This window comes from Microplitis demolitor, chromosome 4 (genome assembly GCF_026212275.2).
Source record: "Microplitis demolitor isolate Queensland-Clemson2020A chromosome 4, iyMicDemo2.1a, whole genome shotgun sequence".
Classification (NCBI taxonomy): Eukaryota; Metazoa; Arthropoda; class Insecta; order Hymenoptera; family Braconidae; genus Microplitis; species Microplitis demolitor.
This window is the reverse complement of record NC_068548.1, coordinates 3,650,949-3,667,241: the sequence shown is the minus strand read 5'-3', so window position 1 is coordinate 3,667,241 and position 16,293 is coordinate 3,650,949. Positions and strand designations below refer to the sequence as shown.

Genomic DNA, 16,293 nt, shown 5'->3' with positions numbered 1-16,293 from the left:
TTCTAAAGCACATAACCTCAAAAGTAACGTTCGGGAATTCGTTAGTCCACGAGCGGAACATCATAAGTGCAGCCTAATGCAATGATGTGTCGTTAATTGATCCGAACAATCTTATTCCACGAAAAATGTTCCAAAATCACTGATTTTAAGACATCTGATCCTCTATAAATATACAGTTATACTCAATACAATAACAAGTCATAGGTACAAATAAACAATGTCCTGATAAGTGAGATCAGATGTCGCTAGAATCAGTTGTTGTGAGATCACTTGTTGGGAATCAGTTGACATGGGATCCGGCTAGATGGACAAGGCTGGACTTCACATGGTTCAAAAATTGATAGTGTGCTTAAATCAAAAAGTGGACTAATCAAATATTAGTGACTTGTGATTTATAAAACAGCAGTAGTTTAATTTTTCAATTAAAGAACCAAAAATGTAGTTTATTATAAGCTGCTAATCACTTTTGGTCGATACTATATTCTGTATACAGACAAAAGCTTATTTCTAATATAGTCTACATCATAACTGTTTTGTAACTAAAAAAATTATTCAACATCACGTATAATATTATACCTATGAAAAATATGACAGTACGCCTGAAGTATAAAACTTGGTTTCGACTCATTTTACTTGGACTCCTCCTTGTTTTTAATTTTTCGATTTCGTCTTTTTATGAATTCTTCACTTTTTCAACAAACTGTATTCTTTTCAGGCAAACTTTATGATTTTAATATTAAAATTGGCTTGTTCCATTCATCAAATCATCTACTAGACTGAAACCAAGAACTTCCCTTCTTTTTTTTTTACAATTTTCAATTTTCTTAGCGGAAAGTGAAAAAATAATTGAAATCCAATTTTAATTTTCAATAATGGTCAAAAATTACTGCGGATATGAACCCTCGCTTACGGCTTAGGCAGCTAACCACCCCGGTCTAAAATCGTTTTGTTTCATCCCTTGTCATAGAATATACTAATCAACCTTTAACATATATTCAGAAAAATAACTATTATGACAGAAATGCTTAGCTTTGTTCTTTAACTATTTTGGAATAACTTTTTGTATTCTTCTTACGAAAAATTTCTAGCTAAACAAAGTCAAAATCACGTCATGCTTGGTCTTATCTTTTCTTTCATATCTTTCAAAATCAAGTCGACCGAGTCGAACCCTAATTTAACTTCGTTCAACTAGTTTGAAGCGAGACAAACTTAATTTGTTATCGACTTGGTCGAAACTAACTTTTGTTTATAACTCGAATGGTCACTTTTTGCGAATTCTTAGTAATATCACAGTAGGGGTAAACGGGGACGACGGGTCATTTGAGCGAATAATGATTTGTTATCGCTCTTTGAACACTGGATAAAAATTTTACTGTACTTGTAATAAATACTAGTGAAAATCAAAAAATTTGATGTTACAAAAATAATAATTTTTTATGAGTTAGGAAAAATTTCTTCTCTCTTCAGCAAATTTTATAATAATCTGCGAAATAGTTTAAAAGGTATTAATATTTATAGCAGCATTGTGCTGTCATAAATTTAAGCTTAGAAGAGTGGAAATTAAATGCTCAGTGTCACAAAGTTATTCTCACCCCTCAGAAACACAGGAAGTGAGAGAGAATAGGTTTTCAGAAGCTTAAAAATTATTGTGTGGCTTCAAAAGATTTTCGTGTACCACAAACTCGCCCACAAACTAAAGTTTTATACATTTTACAATATTATTATAAACAGCAAAGAGCCGGAAAAATGGACGTTCAGGAAAAAATGAAATTTTTTTTTCCCGAAATTTCCAAATAGTAACATAATAAAATTTTATTTATTTCATTAGACAGAAAAAAAAACTTTAAATAAAATACTTTTGCATAATTTAAATAATAAATTATTTTTTGATTTCTCATTTAAATTAAATTGAATATTCATAAAGGAAAAAAATGATGTCACGTCTTTTAGCAGTTTCCATTTCATCTTAAAAGCTTTTAAAAAAAAGAATACTGTAAAAAAAAAAATTTAAGCGTAGAAAGAAGACGCAAGAGTTGACACTTCCGAAAATAACTCGAGAGAGTCGAAGTTATCTTGATCTCGTTTCAAAGTGAAATCACCGCTCTTTTTCCAACCCCTATCATCCCAACCAACTACGAACCCTTGTGCTTCTCGTTATTCCTTTTCGACTTACTATTTCTTCTTTTTTTCACCCTTACTACCTCATTTTAACCATTTACATTCTCTGTCCCTATTCATTCAACCTATATATATATATATATATATATATATATATATATATATATACATATATAGCGCTCTAAGGGTTTTTGTTGGTCTCACTTACTCACTTGAATCCCGCATTCAACGACATTGGCTTTTTTATTATTATTTTCCATCGTCTATTTTCCTTTTTTCCATCGCTTACAACCAGTCCCTTCTGCTCAGTGAAACCGCGAGCGTGGTAAATAAAATTCTGTTATGGTTGCTGTGATATTGGGAATGAAATCCAACTTTTACTTTATTTACTTTTATTTATTTTTTTCTTTATCATTATTTTTTTACTATTTTATTATTTATACTCATGAGAATAGCTGACGGTATAAAAAAAATCCACCAATGAAAATGTATCAACACACATGAATTTTACGCACGCCAACTTTAATTAGAGTTAAATAATTTACTAGTTTAATTGAAAGTTATGAATAATGGATCGTCTGAATAAATAAATTTTATATTAATTTGATTATTTTGATTGATAGTTTTAAAAGTTTTTAGCTTTATTTTATGGAAAAAAAATTGGATTTGATTCTGCGACTGAAAAAATTCAGGCATTTAATCTGATGAATTTTATTCATTTAACAAAATTTAATTCTGATAAATTTTTAAATGGATATTGACTTTAGGGAATTAGTACTCTTCGAAATTGAATCAGGAGAAATTATTCAAATCAGTGAATATTCACGAGAATGACAAAAAAAAATTTTTTTCTTTCACCTTTTCCCTTTAAAAAATTAAAAATTCTTAAATTTTGAAAATATCAAAAAATCGAATTTTTCTTTTTTTCAAAATTATTTTTTTGAGACAGTAGATGTAACTGTACATAAATGAAATAATTATCAAAATTTCTTCTTAAAATATGAATTTTTAAAAATCACACCAATTTTGAAATTTCCCGCGTTTTCAATCTTCTCGAGCAACTAATCAAAATTCATAATTTTAGTCATGAAATTCTCAAAAAATCGATTGTTTCTTATAGATCAGCATTTGTCATAACAAGAAATAATGAGTGACCCAAAATGCAACATTAACAAGCACAGCTGATGTCAGTCTTCGCCTTTAACGGACAGAAAACTTCACCCTGGCCTGCATCCATGCAATTCGATTCCTTACGACTCAAAATACTATCAAAACTTTCAAAACTGTTGAACGAACTGACATACCCAACTAATGTCAGAGAACGGAAATCCGCTTTCAAATATGCACTTTGTGATTTTTCAAATTTTCTTGTTTCTCCAATTGAATACCGAATCATTCCCCATCATTAATTAAATCAGAAACCTGAAAATTAGCATCCTAGACAAGGTAAGTAATTTATCTTCATATGCTTTCATCTAATTTAATATCACTCGAAGGTATGTAACCAGTTGCAGTATAGTACAGAAGAGAAACCGAGGTAGATATACACATAAAAATCCCAAGTGTATTCAAGTCGTCACAAGTGAATGCACTGGAATTTCATCTCACACATAATTAATCTTGGCAATTACCGGCGTGTTCGTATGTCCGGGACAAGTATAATTCCCGTTGCGTCACCTTCAACATAACCTAAACCAACCCTCTCCTTGCACTAGAATTCATACTCCCCAATTGGGACTTTAGTCCGTATAATTTAGTATATATGTAAATATATATAGACATATGTATATATATATATCACGTATGCTTTATATACGAACTAAGAGAATGCAGTAGCGTTGAATGTTGCATATCGAGTGCTTTTGCACGCTTGAGAGAGTCAAAGAGAGAACACCAGAGACGATTCTATGCAGTGCTGTCAGGAACTACAGCTTGGTTAACGTTCACAATAGCCAGTAGATTTACCCGCATGTGTATATTATACCTAACTAATTCCTCTATTCTCATCCCAACACGTGTTATCACATTATATCTGATTATTCATGTGCTATTTTCTGCTTAACTACACCTTAGAAAAATACCACTTCCGTACCACATGCAGATTATTTAAATTTACAAGCTTTAAAATTTATATTATTTTTATACATGTTCATCAGATAAAAGGGGTTATAATTAAACTCATATATTTTGGGTCTAAACTGTAATTGAGGTAAAAAATATGAAAAATTATGAAAAACAGTTGACCCTAGGAGTCAATACGAACACACACACACACATGCGCACACTCGGACTTCACTTTGAAAATAGTCAAAATAGCTTCTTAGGAGCTAAAAATCTCGACATCTGATGAAAATTCAATTTTCGAAAATCAGGCCAAAACCAAACATTTCCTTTTTTTGAAAATTTTCAGTTTTCATAACGAAAAGTTAATAAATCGACTTCCGACAATTTTATTTCCAGAATAATTTTTGTGTTGTTTGTTGGGTTGACTTTGGGCAAAATGCGATATAAATTTTGATAAATGAATTTGGTTGCTGAAAGATTTATATGAATTGGTTAAACAACGGGAAAACGACTTGAAAACTTTCCAACTGAGTTCTATAAAAAACTAATCAGTTTTAAGTTTTAATAAATTCTTTAAATTGCCGCATTTACTATACAAATTGATCGATTAATTCAAGAGATACTGACATAAATTATTTTTATATAAATTTTAATGCCCACGTAAAAATTGCCAAATAGTTACAAGCAATTTTTTTCAGTTTATCTAGAAACCTGATAATGTAAAGCAGCATTAAAACAGAAAACATCAAATTTTTTATGGATAATATTATTTATCTAATAATATAACTAAAGATGATTTTCTGAAAAATCTAGTAAATCATAAAATATTTAATGAAAAAAAAATATTTGCTTTAAAACATAAACCACAAAAATCAATTGGGTTTATGGACAATTTTTACTCCTTTGATGTATTTATAGCCAATGCTTTTTTTAATAATGATACGAAATCACTAGGTATACAATGTTTTCATCTACTCATCCCACAATTTAAAAAGTTATACTAATTTATAAAAATTTCAAGTTCTAGGTGTCAAATTGATCAGGAACTTGTTCTTCAGTATCCATCGTCCGAATTACATTAATATTGTCTTGCTCGGAGACAAACTTGCTCACGAAATAGGGCATTCTATTGACTACTCTTACTTAGATGCCATTCACTCGAAAGTTAACGATAGTAAATAGAGTGAATTGTCGAAACAAAAATATTATGATACACGAAAGTGTATCGCACAGCAGTACAGCAATTATTCTAGCAAAGTAACTGGAAAGAAAGTAGGTCCCAATAATGTTTTTAAAAAGTTAATAGTTTACAATGGACATTTCTGATGATTTATTTACTTGTTCATAGGTAAATGGTGAACTCTATGTGATGGAATACATTGCTGACAATATTGGCATCCAAGTTGCTTATTCAGCCTATCAAGATTGGGTCAAAACACATGGACCTCAACCAACTTTTTCTAGCTTGCCGTTCAACTCGAATCAATTATTTTGGCTAACATTCGCTAATCAATGGTGCTTGCCGAAATCGTCATTGCAAAACTGGAGTTCAACCGATATTCATCCTCAGTTTGATCATGGTGTTATTATTCCGCTTTCTAATAGCCCAGAATTTTCAAAAGATTTCAATTGTCCCTTAGGATCTAACATGAATCCAGTAAAAAAATGTATTGTGTTGTAATTGAAATTACCAAATAGTATTGTTCATCCCTCTTCTAGTTATAAACAATACTTTTCGATGCGAACGTTAAAGTAAGAAATTCGGTAAGATGTATTATCAACCCCAGTCTTGATTTATGCGCGATCTTGTCTCAATTTTCGGATTATTTATAAAATTAGTCTTAAATACAATGATAATATATATATATATATATATATATATATATATATATATATATATATATATATATAAATCTTCTAGATAAATTAATGAATTACAACTAATTTAAGTTTAATTAGGCAAAATAGAGTGAACCCTCTAGGTCTCGACTAATCCCAACGACCTTCTGTACAGCTTTATCATAAATATACATATACATATGCGATTACTAATGCAAATACGGGATTAAATTCATAAATGTCTATATTATAATAGCCGTGTGTTCATAGTGCTATAATAAGTTGGGATCACACAAGATCAAAGGACAGTGTAAGTATATAATGATCAAATAAGAGAGGCAAATATGTTGAACTAGAGCAAGAACGAGAAATAGAGGGTCGAATAATAGAGGTCATCATCAATACGGCTTGACTAAGAATTACTTGGGCCACTGAGTATCCTCCAAGATATTTCCCTTACCATTAACTACACCCCTAGTGAGAGTTAAGTTGTTGGCATCTGCTGAGCTAAGGAAACAATTCAGCAATATCTAGGAAGCATTGTCATTTCACTAAGTTTACTTCAGGTTCAGTTTCTGTTACACTCCCTGGTGGTACTCTATCTACAACTACCGCCACCTCTACCACTATCATCATCACGGCACCAGCCCCTATCATTTTAACATGAGGATATAACGATATATACCTTAACGATATACTTTACCGTGAAAGCTCACTCAAGGGAAATAGACTGCAACGAGAGTGGCCTTGCAACGGCAATTGTTATTTTATTTTTTTTAAATACTATAATAAGTAATAGATTTTTTTGTTTAATAAAATATATACGTTGTACGTTATCCGCTTTTTTATTGTTCGCGTATTTAGTTCACTTGTTGGTCTGCACTCATTAGCATATTGATGATATAAAACTTTGAGAGTGCGATGAAAAAAAAATTTATTAAGAAAAATAATGTTTGTAAGAATAAAAAAGTTTGCAAATTAAAAGTGTAAAAATTCAAATGTACATGCAGATAAAGGGATTTTTATGAAAATAAAAATTTATATTGTATCATGATATAAATGTCAAAGTTAGTTAACTTAAAAATAGCTTCCGACTCATTTATTATTGCAATCTTTTGTATATAGCAGCGTAATTTTTTTTATACTATTGATGTGAATTACGTAAATTGTATCTACACAATGTTATAGTACACTTGGCGTGTTTGCGCTTGAAGTGTTCAATAAAAAATTATGTTCATTTACCGGTTAAGCATTCATTCACTAGCGCAGCTACTCTATATCGATTTCTGGGGTAAAAAATAAACTAGACCATAACATTTATTATAATAAAACCGTCCAGACAACGGGTTTGACAGAAAACTATTTTTAGCAGTATCCACTAAATGATTTACTAGATTATTTTTTTATCAATGAACTGGTAAATTTTAAGATATATAACCTAACAAAATATACATAAATAGTAGTTTTTCTTATTAACTTAATACTCATAAAATTAAATGTATGAGAAAATAATTATGTCTTTGAGTTTTGAAAGAGCCGTTCTATATAATCTAATACGTGATATTTCTAGAAAAAAAGTTAACTTTTAGAAAGCTATTACTATACATTTAGAACGGTATCATCGATGCTTCTAATAATATTTATCATGTGATTTATTGATAGCATGCTCGTAAAAAATAAATTATATGTAGTCATATATGATCTATATATGGTTCCTATATAGCCATATATAGAGCATATGTGGCCAAATTCCATATATGTTTCACATGTGGTTTATGTATACCTAAAAATAAAGTCCATATAAAGCATACCTAAGTCATATATAGAATATATATCTCCGATTTCCGTATGTGATTCATATATGCTTCATATATACGAATAAATAGAGCATATATGGTCAAATTCCATACATGTTCCACATGTAGTTTATATATACCCATAAATAGTCTATAAAAGCATACCTAAGTCATATATAGAGCATATATATCGACAATTTTCATATATGTCCAATTTTCATACATGATCTATATATACTTCATATATAACCATAAATAGAGTATGTATGATGCATACATACATTTTATATAGAACATATATGATGTTTTTTTGCGGGTCTCTCTAAAAATTATTGAATTAACTGGATTTTAGTATATATTCACTATTTTTATCAGCCATAAGTATAATACCAAAATTACTAAGCATTTACCAATTGAATCAACGAAATTATACCAATAGTTAAATCAGTAAAAGTCGCCGTTTGTTTCCATAAAATGGTTAAGTTACTAGTGAAATTCACTGATGGTTTCAATGAATCGAAATTACTAATCGAATCAGTGAAATTCACTGATAATTTCAGTGAAATCAGTCGGCTATTTTTCTTTTTTTGGCTGTAGTTTGCGTCATTACACATGTGGTTGAGGTTATTCCAACATTCCAAGTTAGTATTGGCATTTCTTTTTTCTTCATTCCAACCTCAACTAATAACCTAACCTACAGCTGTTGTTTCAGCAACTAAAATTTTTTTCTGTGAAATAATTATAAAAATTTACGACTGACAAAAAATCATATTAGCATCAAAGATATTTTCTTTTTTCAAATTTCGATTTAAATTTTAGAATGTAACAGATTCGTGGTGATAGCACATGATCATTGATTATGTATAATATAAAGTGAGTACTACAGGATAACAGAGAAACAGAATATTCAGTTGAATTATTGATTGACAGCTAGTCTATTGGTGATTGACGGTTGTTAAATTGTTGATCGAAAGCACAGAGATTAGAGCTAGAGAGGCACAGACTTGCTCTGCTGAATGCTCATACAGAGGGAACTAAAATGCTTGTGAAAATCACCGAGCAGAATAGATAGATCTGTATCGCAATTGTCGCTAAAACTCTCGAGGTGATGTAGCTGTCTAGTGCAATCACGTAAGTTACCTCAAGACGGGGATGAGAAGAAAGAGCGGTAAAGGAGTGAAAGCAAACGTCTGTTGTTTATATCCTCTTAACTGGTCTCCTATCTATTGAACAAGTGAGAGAGTAAATATGAGAATAGTAAATGATGGTGTATGAAAGATGGGTGGATCTCTCCGGCAGAGACTAGTTTATATATTGGGTTGTTTACGAGGGATCCGTGAGACAGTTTATCGTTTGAGAGAATTCCCCTTCTCGCATTAAATTCTCATACTGAGCTACACCAAATGGCACATTATGTGTCACGCTTATAAGTGTCTGATCGCTAAACTCTTTAACTCTTGATATACCTTTTTTATCTCAACAAACTATTCTTCATACTTTTTTTTATTACATTATTTATTTGAAAGATATATATTACTACTGTAAAATATTGTGTCAAGTTTAAGTTTTTCAAGTGATATTATTTTTAAAATATACTATCAAGTAAAAGTTCATAATACAGGTGAATAAATGCCGGCTCGATGAAAAAAAATTTTCTGCTAATTTTCAATAGTCGCATTAAGACCAAAAAATTTTAAACTTGAATTATCTCTGTAAATATTCAGTTTTTGATAAAAGTATAAGATACCTTTTTTGTAGGAAATTTCAATCACTACAAAAAAGGTATCTTGCAATTTTTTGAATAAGTCGATATTTACAGAGATATTTGCAAAAATTAATCACATCCAAACAATTTTAACCTCAAAATTTCTATATCTTGTCATTAGAATTTTAAACTTGAAATATCTCAGTAGCTATTCAGTTTTTGAAAAAAGTATCAGAAATCTTTTTTGTAGAGAATTTTAAACCCTACAAAAAAGGATCTTTGTGATTTTTTGATTTAGTACATATTTATAAAGATATTTGTAAAAAACCGATTGCATTTTTTTTATTGATAATTTTTGAAATTTTAATGGTGAATTTTTCACTTGATATACTAAAATAAATATATGTATTTCAAGGTTCAATTTTTCTACAGGCCTATGTGAAAGTCGATTAATCAGCCAATAAATTTTTATGAAACTTAAACAAAAATATGACAATTTTCAGTCTGAATTCAAAAATATTTCTAACAAATTTAAAGAACATTATTTATATAAATAACTGAAGATTTTTTTATTAGACATGAAACAATAGATAATTATTGTTTCTCTAGACATAAATACCTTACAAATGATGCATCAAGTATTTAAATATTTGTTTTCATGTATACTCATCATACCTGTACAGTATACTATTCAGCCTAAAAATATCGGTCCTAGTCCCAATGCTCATAACAATACAATGATTCCATCTACAGTAGTCCCAGTAAGAGTTCTATCCCCGCCATAATTAAGAGAATGCGCATGCGTCAACATGTATGTTTAAAAATACCAGCCGATTATACCCGATCAACTTACGGAAATGACCGTAACATACAGAGATCCAGCCATAAACGAGGTTCAGTATCAGGCAACCTAACCTTGAAAAGTCAGACTTGAAACTCTATTACACGTAAGCACGACTCAATTTTAATTAACGGTATAATTCAGTAGAACTATAAATCAAAATTTCAAGAGCATTAAATTTATTGAAGTGTTAAAAAGTTGACTGGAGTTACGAAAACAAAGAAGTATTGAAAATTGTGTGAACAAATAATTTTGATCTAGGGTGTAAAAATTTTTTCATAAATTATCATTTATTTCGACTTAACCGTAGTCGTGTGACGTTGATTGATAAAAAATGAGTGATAAAATAAGGCGAGATGAAGATCGACATTGTGACAGAAGACACAAATCACCAAACCGTGATCGTAAGGACCGTTCAAGACGTCGATCAAAAGACCCCAGGGATAGAAAACGTAGCAGGACTCCAAAAAAACATGATAATAATTCACTACGAAGAAAACCATCACTTTATTGGGATGTCCCAGCACCTGGTTTTGAAAATATTACATCAATGCAATATAAATCAATGCAAGCATCTGGTCAAATACCAGTTAATATTATTACAGATATACCCCAATTAGCTGTACCAGTTGTTGGAAGCACAATAAGCCGTCAAGCCAGACGTTTATATATTGGTAACATACCATTTGGGGTTAATGAAAAAGAAATGATGGAATTTTTCAATAAACAAATGCATTTGAATGGATTAGCACAAGCTGAAGGTAATCCAGTGTTGACTTGTCAGATAAATTTAGAAAAAAATTTCGCTTTTCTTGAGTTTCGCTCAATTGATGAAACAACGCTCGCAATGTCATTTGATGGTATTTATTATGCGGAACAGAGCTTGAAGATAAAGCGTCCACATGATTATCAATCAATGCCTGGAGTGAGTGATAATCTAAGTAAGGACGTGTTGGAGTCACCACACAAACTATTCATTGGTAGCTTACCAACTTATTTCAATGACGAGCAGGTAAAAGAGCTGCTGGAAAATTTTGGAGGACTACGATCATTCAATTTAGTTAAGGAATCAGCGACCGGGATGTCTAAAGGTTATGCATTCTGCGAGTTTATTGATGTATCGATCACAGACCAGGTTATTGCTGGACTAAATGGCATGCAAATCGATGACAAAAAACTCTTTGTTCAACGAGCTAGCATTGGTGCTAAGAATTCGATAACTAATCCACAAGTAGCAGTACAAATTCAAGTACCAGGATTGACAAAGTTGGAAACTAGTGATTCTCCTACAGAAGTATTGTGTCTACTTAACATGGTAACGACGGAAGATTTGATGGATGAAAATGAGTACGAAGACATTCTTGAAGATATCATGGAAGAATGTAATAAATATGGTGTTGTTAAGTCTCTTGAAATTCCGAGACCTATCGAGGGTATTGATGTTCCAGGGTGTGAAAAAGTATTTGTGGAATTCAACAGCGTGATTGATTGCCAAAAAGCACAACAAATATTGAGTGGTCGTAAATTTAATGATCGTGTTGTCGTAACGTCTTATTACGACCCTGAGAAATATCATCGGAGGGAATTTTAAACTATGAGGCGTGTCATTTGATATTTATATTAAAAACAAATACCGGAAGTAGTGAACTTTGGACATGAATAAGTACATTAATAACTTACGTACCATATTGTTCTTTCATATATTTCTTAAGTGTAATAATACACATTTAATAATGTAATGATTAATAAGTAAATTTTATCTTCCACTAATTTGTGTTTAGATATTTTATTTAAATTTATTATTAAGACATTATTATATTATTATTTTTTATGTAAAGGGGTTAGAACTGAATATGTGAATGAAAGCATAATGCCAATACTATTTTATACCAGGGTTTTAAACTAAGCAGGCCGTAAAGTCTACAGAGATCATTTTTGCACCAAAAATTTTTGGCATTGTATGAAATCAGTGAAGATATGATTAAAGTCGACAAAAACTCAGTTTTTTGAATTTGGTGACAGTAGGGTACTATCGCTTCGCGTTCGAAATACGGGATAGATAATTTCAGCAAATGAATATCATCTTTAGGAGTAGGTTAATGGTTATCTATTAATGCATCGAACATTCTTTAGAAACATAATTTAGACACTAAAAAGTTTGACATAAATTTTGTTTCGCGTGTTGATTTATTTCTTTGTTTCATAACCTCAATTTATATGTAAGTTGTAATTTTAATTGGATCTGGGTTTAAAGGCTCATACACATCTATTTTCTTAGAGAAACTTAGAGCCAATCGGTGGTTTGATAAAAAAGTTAAGATTGTATATTTAATTATAAAGATACGTTTATACGAAGTTACGCTGACGATAAATGAAGAGATAGGTTAGGTCTAATGAGATTTAATGGCTCAGCCAAAGGGTTTAATTTTAATAATAAAGACAATTGGGTTAATATAGTAAACTAAAAATATCATAAAGGGACTCGGGGCAAAATGAGACGAGAGCAAAAAAATAATACGCGGTCACGTCTTTTGGATGAAATTGAAAAAAAAATTTATAGATCTCAGGGAAAATCTATAAATAGAATAATTTATTCGATTGAATTTAACTAGCCTGTAAATGAAAAAATTTCTGTGAAATTACGGATAACCCTAGTCAGAAATACCGATGGATATTTTTATGGAACTATAAAAATTTATAAATTTTTTCGGTATTCGTTTCATGGTAAAATTTTCTGAAAAATTTTGATTATTTTATAAAAAATATATGCTGATGATTATATTATAAATTTTTGAGACATGTTTTGTAATTTTTTTATGTATTTTGAAAATTTCAAAATATCAGACCAAAAATGCGATGCATGAATATTTTAAATATTCCAGTGGTTTCATTAATTAGTTTCGTTAATATAAGAAAGACTACGGTAAAATGAGATTTTGTGTTTGAAACAAAAAAAAATTGGGCAAGTTGACCAGCCTAGTTAAAATTTCCAATAAAAAAATTTTTCATTTTTTTTTGTCTCTTTCATTTGAATTATTTTATAAAAAATTTGAGAGCTGCAGCTGAGGCAAACTGAAATTTTACTTAAACTTTTTTTAAAAACTGAAGTATGAAATTTTGCTGAAATCTAATTTTTTTCGTGTTTTCTTTTCCACGCATTAAAACTCATAATAATAAATTAATGCATAATCTTGTCCTAGTCTCCCTAACTGAGTGTTCCTAAGAATCTTACAAGTGAAAAATCCTTTAGCTGAATTCTGTGGGATTTTTTTCTTTTAACACAAACTTTAATAATTAAAAGCTAAAATAGATGAATCATAAAAGCTGATAAACATCTAAAATGTAAATTTAAAATTAAATTAATTAGTAACTTACTCGTCGTCGATACGCCGTAAATTGAACTGATGAAAGGTGAGCTCGACAATTTCGTCAGGCTGGCTTACGAACGTGTAGAGCAGACAATCAATGTTCACTGGGTATCGCTTCGGAAAATCAGGTGACATAAAGCTACCCCCTTGCGGGCTGTATGTGCTGCTATATACGACACACGAGCAGCCTGAAACAAACAAAATTAAATTACATACTCTTGCGCACGTTCATACTATACTGCACTATCTTGCTTATACTTTACTCGATACGCTCTATCTCTTTTGTTAAATCTTCATATTTCACATATTTTTTTTTTATCTTTACTATGCGCCTTTTCTTCTTTTACTCTATCACACACAAATTGTACGTAGAAGAAAAGGGTGGGGGTTAAAGGTTTCAAAATTACTTTTGTAAATATAATTGAGCATTATTTTGATTTATTTTTTCATTGTTTCCAAAAAATTTTGTTTTTAACGACAGCTGAAAATTTTTCTATTTACTTTGAATATCATTAAAAAAAATATATATAAAACATATTTGAGTCCCCGAAAATTTAGTAAATCCTTCAGTACCCCTTCCTCGCTTTATATATGAAAGTATTATAAGGAACATCTCTAGTACTCTTAACTAGTATTACTAAAAGTACTCAACGCATATTTTCCGATATAACTTGCCCGCTAAATTGTACCACTTTACCTCAACTACAAAGAAAATTGTACAGAGTGATTTATTATTAAGATTATTTATTATAATATTTTGCTAATGTTTGGATAGTAAACTTTGAAGTTTGTTTTTAATAAAAATTTTATTAAATATTCCTCTATAATAGTTATTTGGTTAAGAGATTTTTGAACTATTATTATAAGATTAAATTTAAATTTCATATAAATTACTGCGGAAATAACTTATAATAATAGTTTAATTTGAATTGTTATTAAAAGTTTATTGTAATTTATGTTATTAAGGGAATAAGATAAATTTCGTGATAGCTACTGGCTGATTCTAGTTAGGAATACAAGCATAGAGTAAGTAATTGCAACAGTTGCTGCAGGCTGCATGTAAATGTGGTAATTGTAACACTAGTTGTAAATGTACGGAAATTGGGGAGCTCTGAATAAAAGAGGATAATTTTTTTTTGTATAAAGAATTTTAGTTTTGGAAAATATATGAAGAAAACGCATTTTGAAAATCTATTAATATTTATACTGTATAAAATTTTCAGAGTAATTTCGTATTAAATCCGGAGATGATTTTTTTTTTTTGTACAAAGAAAAATATTTTTGGTATTAATAATGAAAATTCAAAAAAAGCGGATTTTCGGCCCACACTAATATATATACTTACATAGATTTTGCATATATGTCAACATACATATATGAACATGTACGGAAACTTTATATGACATAAGGAAGGGGGGGGGGGGGTAAAATGACCGATGAAAGTACACTAAAACTGCTAATAAGAATTTTATAGGAAATTTTATTCCTTTCAAAAAAAGTCCTATGAGTCAAGTCGCTAAAGCCCATAGTTTCTGAGTTATAGTAATTTTAATAATTTGAAAAATATAATATGAAAAAAACGATTGCAATTGATATTTTATTTCTTAAATTATAAAAATGATTATAACTCGGAAACTATGGACTTTAGCGACTTGACTCATAGGACTTTTTTTGAAGGAGATAAAATTTGCTATAAAATTCTTATCAGCAGTTTTAGTGTACTTTCATTCGTTTACGATCTGCAAGCCAATAAAGGTAAATTTCATAGAAAAAATGAGTTCCGCAACGGACACAAGTGAAACAGCTGGAATTACAGCTAAGTTACTATGGACACTTTTGAAGAACACCAAATGCCCTACAATTTGTGACCAAAACCGCGTCGACATCATAAAATGCAGCTGAGCATTAGAAAGTTAAAGAAAAAGTAATTTTATTTACGTGTATTTTAAATGGGAAATCTTTGAAATCAAATGAAAAGTACTTAGCATTGGAATTAAAAGCTCATATTTAGTGAAAAATTTTTTTTTTTTCGATCAAGATTGAGATTTAGCTTGAGCACTAAAAAAAAATTTTTTTTGCGGAAATGAATCACCCTAATACATATATATATTTATTTTTCTACGCGGGACGCGGATGTTCAGTGCTAGAAATATGAAATTTAATTTATGAAAAATGTTAAATGATATGAAATTTGGTAAAAATAAATTAAAACAATTTGTATCCGGTGTTAATAGAATCTAAACAATTTCTAAGTCAGGTTATATCCCGACTATATTAGACCCTTACTAACTATTGACTGTTTGAAGTGTTGAAATTCCGATAATTAGCTTAAGACATATCCTCAATTATATCGAAACTTTCATTTAACTCGGTTAAGTAATCTAACTATTAAGTTTAACTCTCTTATACCGATATCACAAACAAGTAGTAATATAATAACCAGCTGCTAAGCTAATCAGCATTCGTTTTCAATCAATCCACAAAAACCAACCGGCCAGTAGTTTTACAAATAAACGAACAATTTAATTAGAACAAGTATTTGATAAAATAACTAGGAACCAA

At 30.0% G+C, this 16,293-nt stretch overlaps 2 protein-coding genes and 1 long non-coding RNA gene across 5 annotated transcripts in view; 2 read left to right on the top strand and 1 right to left on the bottom strand.

Moving 5' to 3' along the window:
- The window catches only part of LOC128667662 (uncharacterized), a 77,361-nt gene extending 71,442 nt beyond the window's left edge, over positions 1–5,919 (top strand). Inside the window, exons 2-3 of the long non-coding RNA XR_008403612.1 lie at positions 5,204–5,454; positions 5,531–5,919. This is a non-coding gene — a long non-coding RNA (uncharacterized LOC128667662). The remainder of the gene's footprint in view (positions 1–5,203; positions 5,455–5,530) is intronic.
- The window catches only part of LOC103574876 (suppressor of lurcher protein 1), a 331,756-nt gene that overhangs the window by 217,403 nt on the left and 98,060 nt on the right, over positions 1–16,293 (bottom strand). For all 3 annotated transcript variants that reach the window (XM_014442139.2, XM_053738735.1, XM_053738733.1), the window contains exon 3: positions 13,739–13,919. In XM_014442139.2, the coding sequence (XP_014297625.2) occupies positions 13,739–13,919 (181 nt within the window). The remainder of the gene's footprint in view (positions 1–13,738; positions 13,920–16,293) is intronic.
- Positions 10,289–12,133, top strand: LOC103574875 (splicing factor U2AF 50 kDa subunit). Its single transcript, XM_008554427.3, has one exon. The coding sequence runs from the start codon at positions 10,698–10,700 to the stop codon at positions 11,952–11,954; it is 1,257 nt and encodes a 418-aa protein (XP_008552649.1). The 5' UTR covers positions 10,289–10,697; the 3' UTR covers positions 11,955–12,133.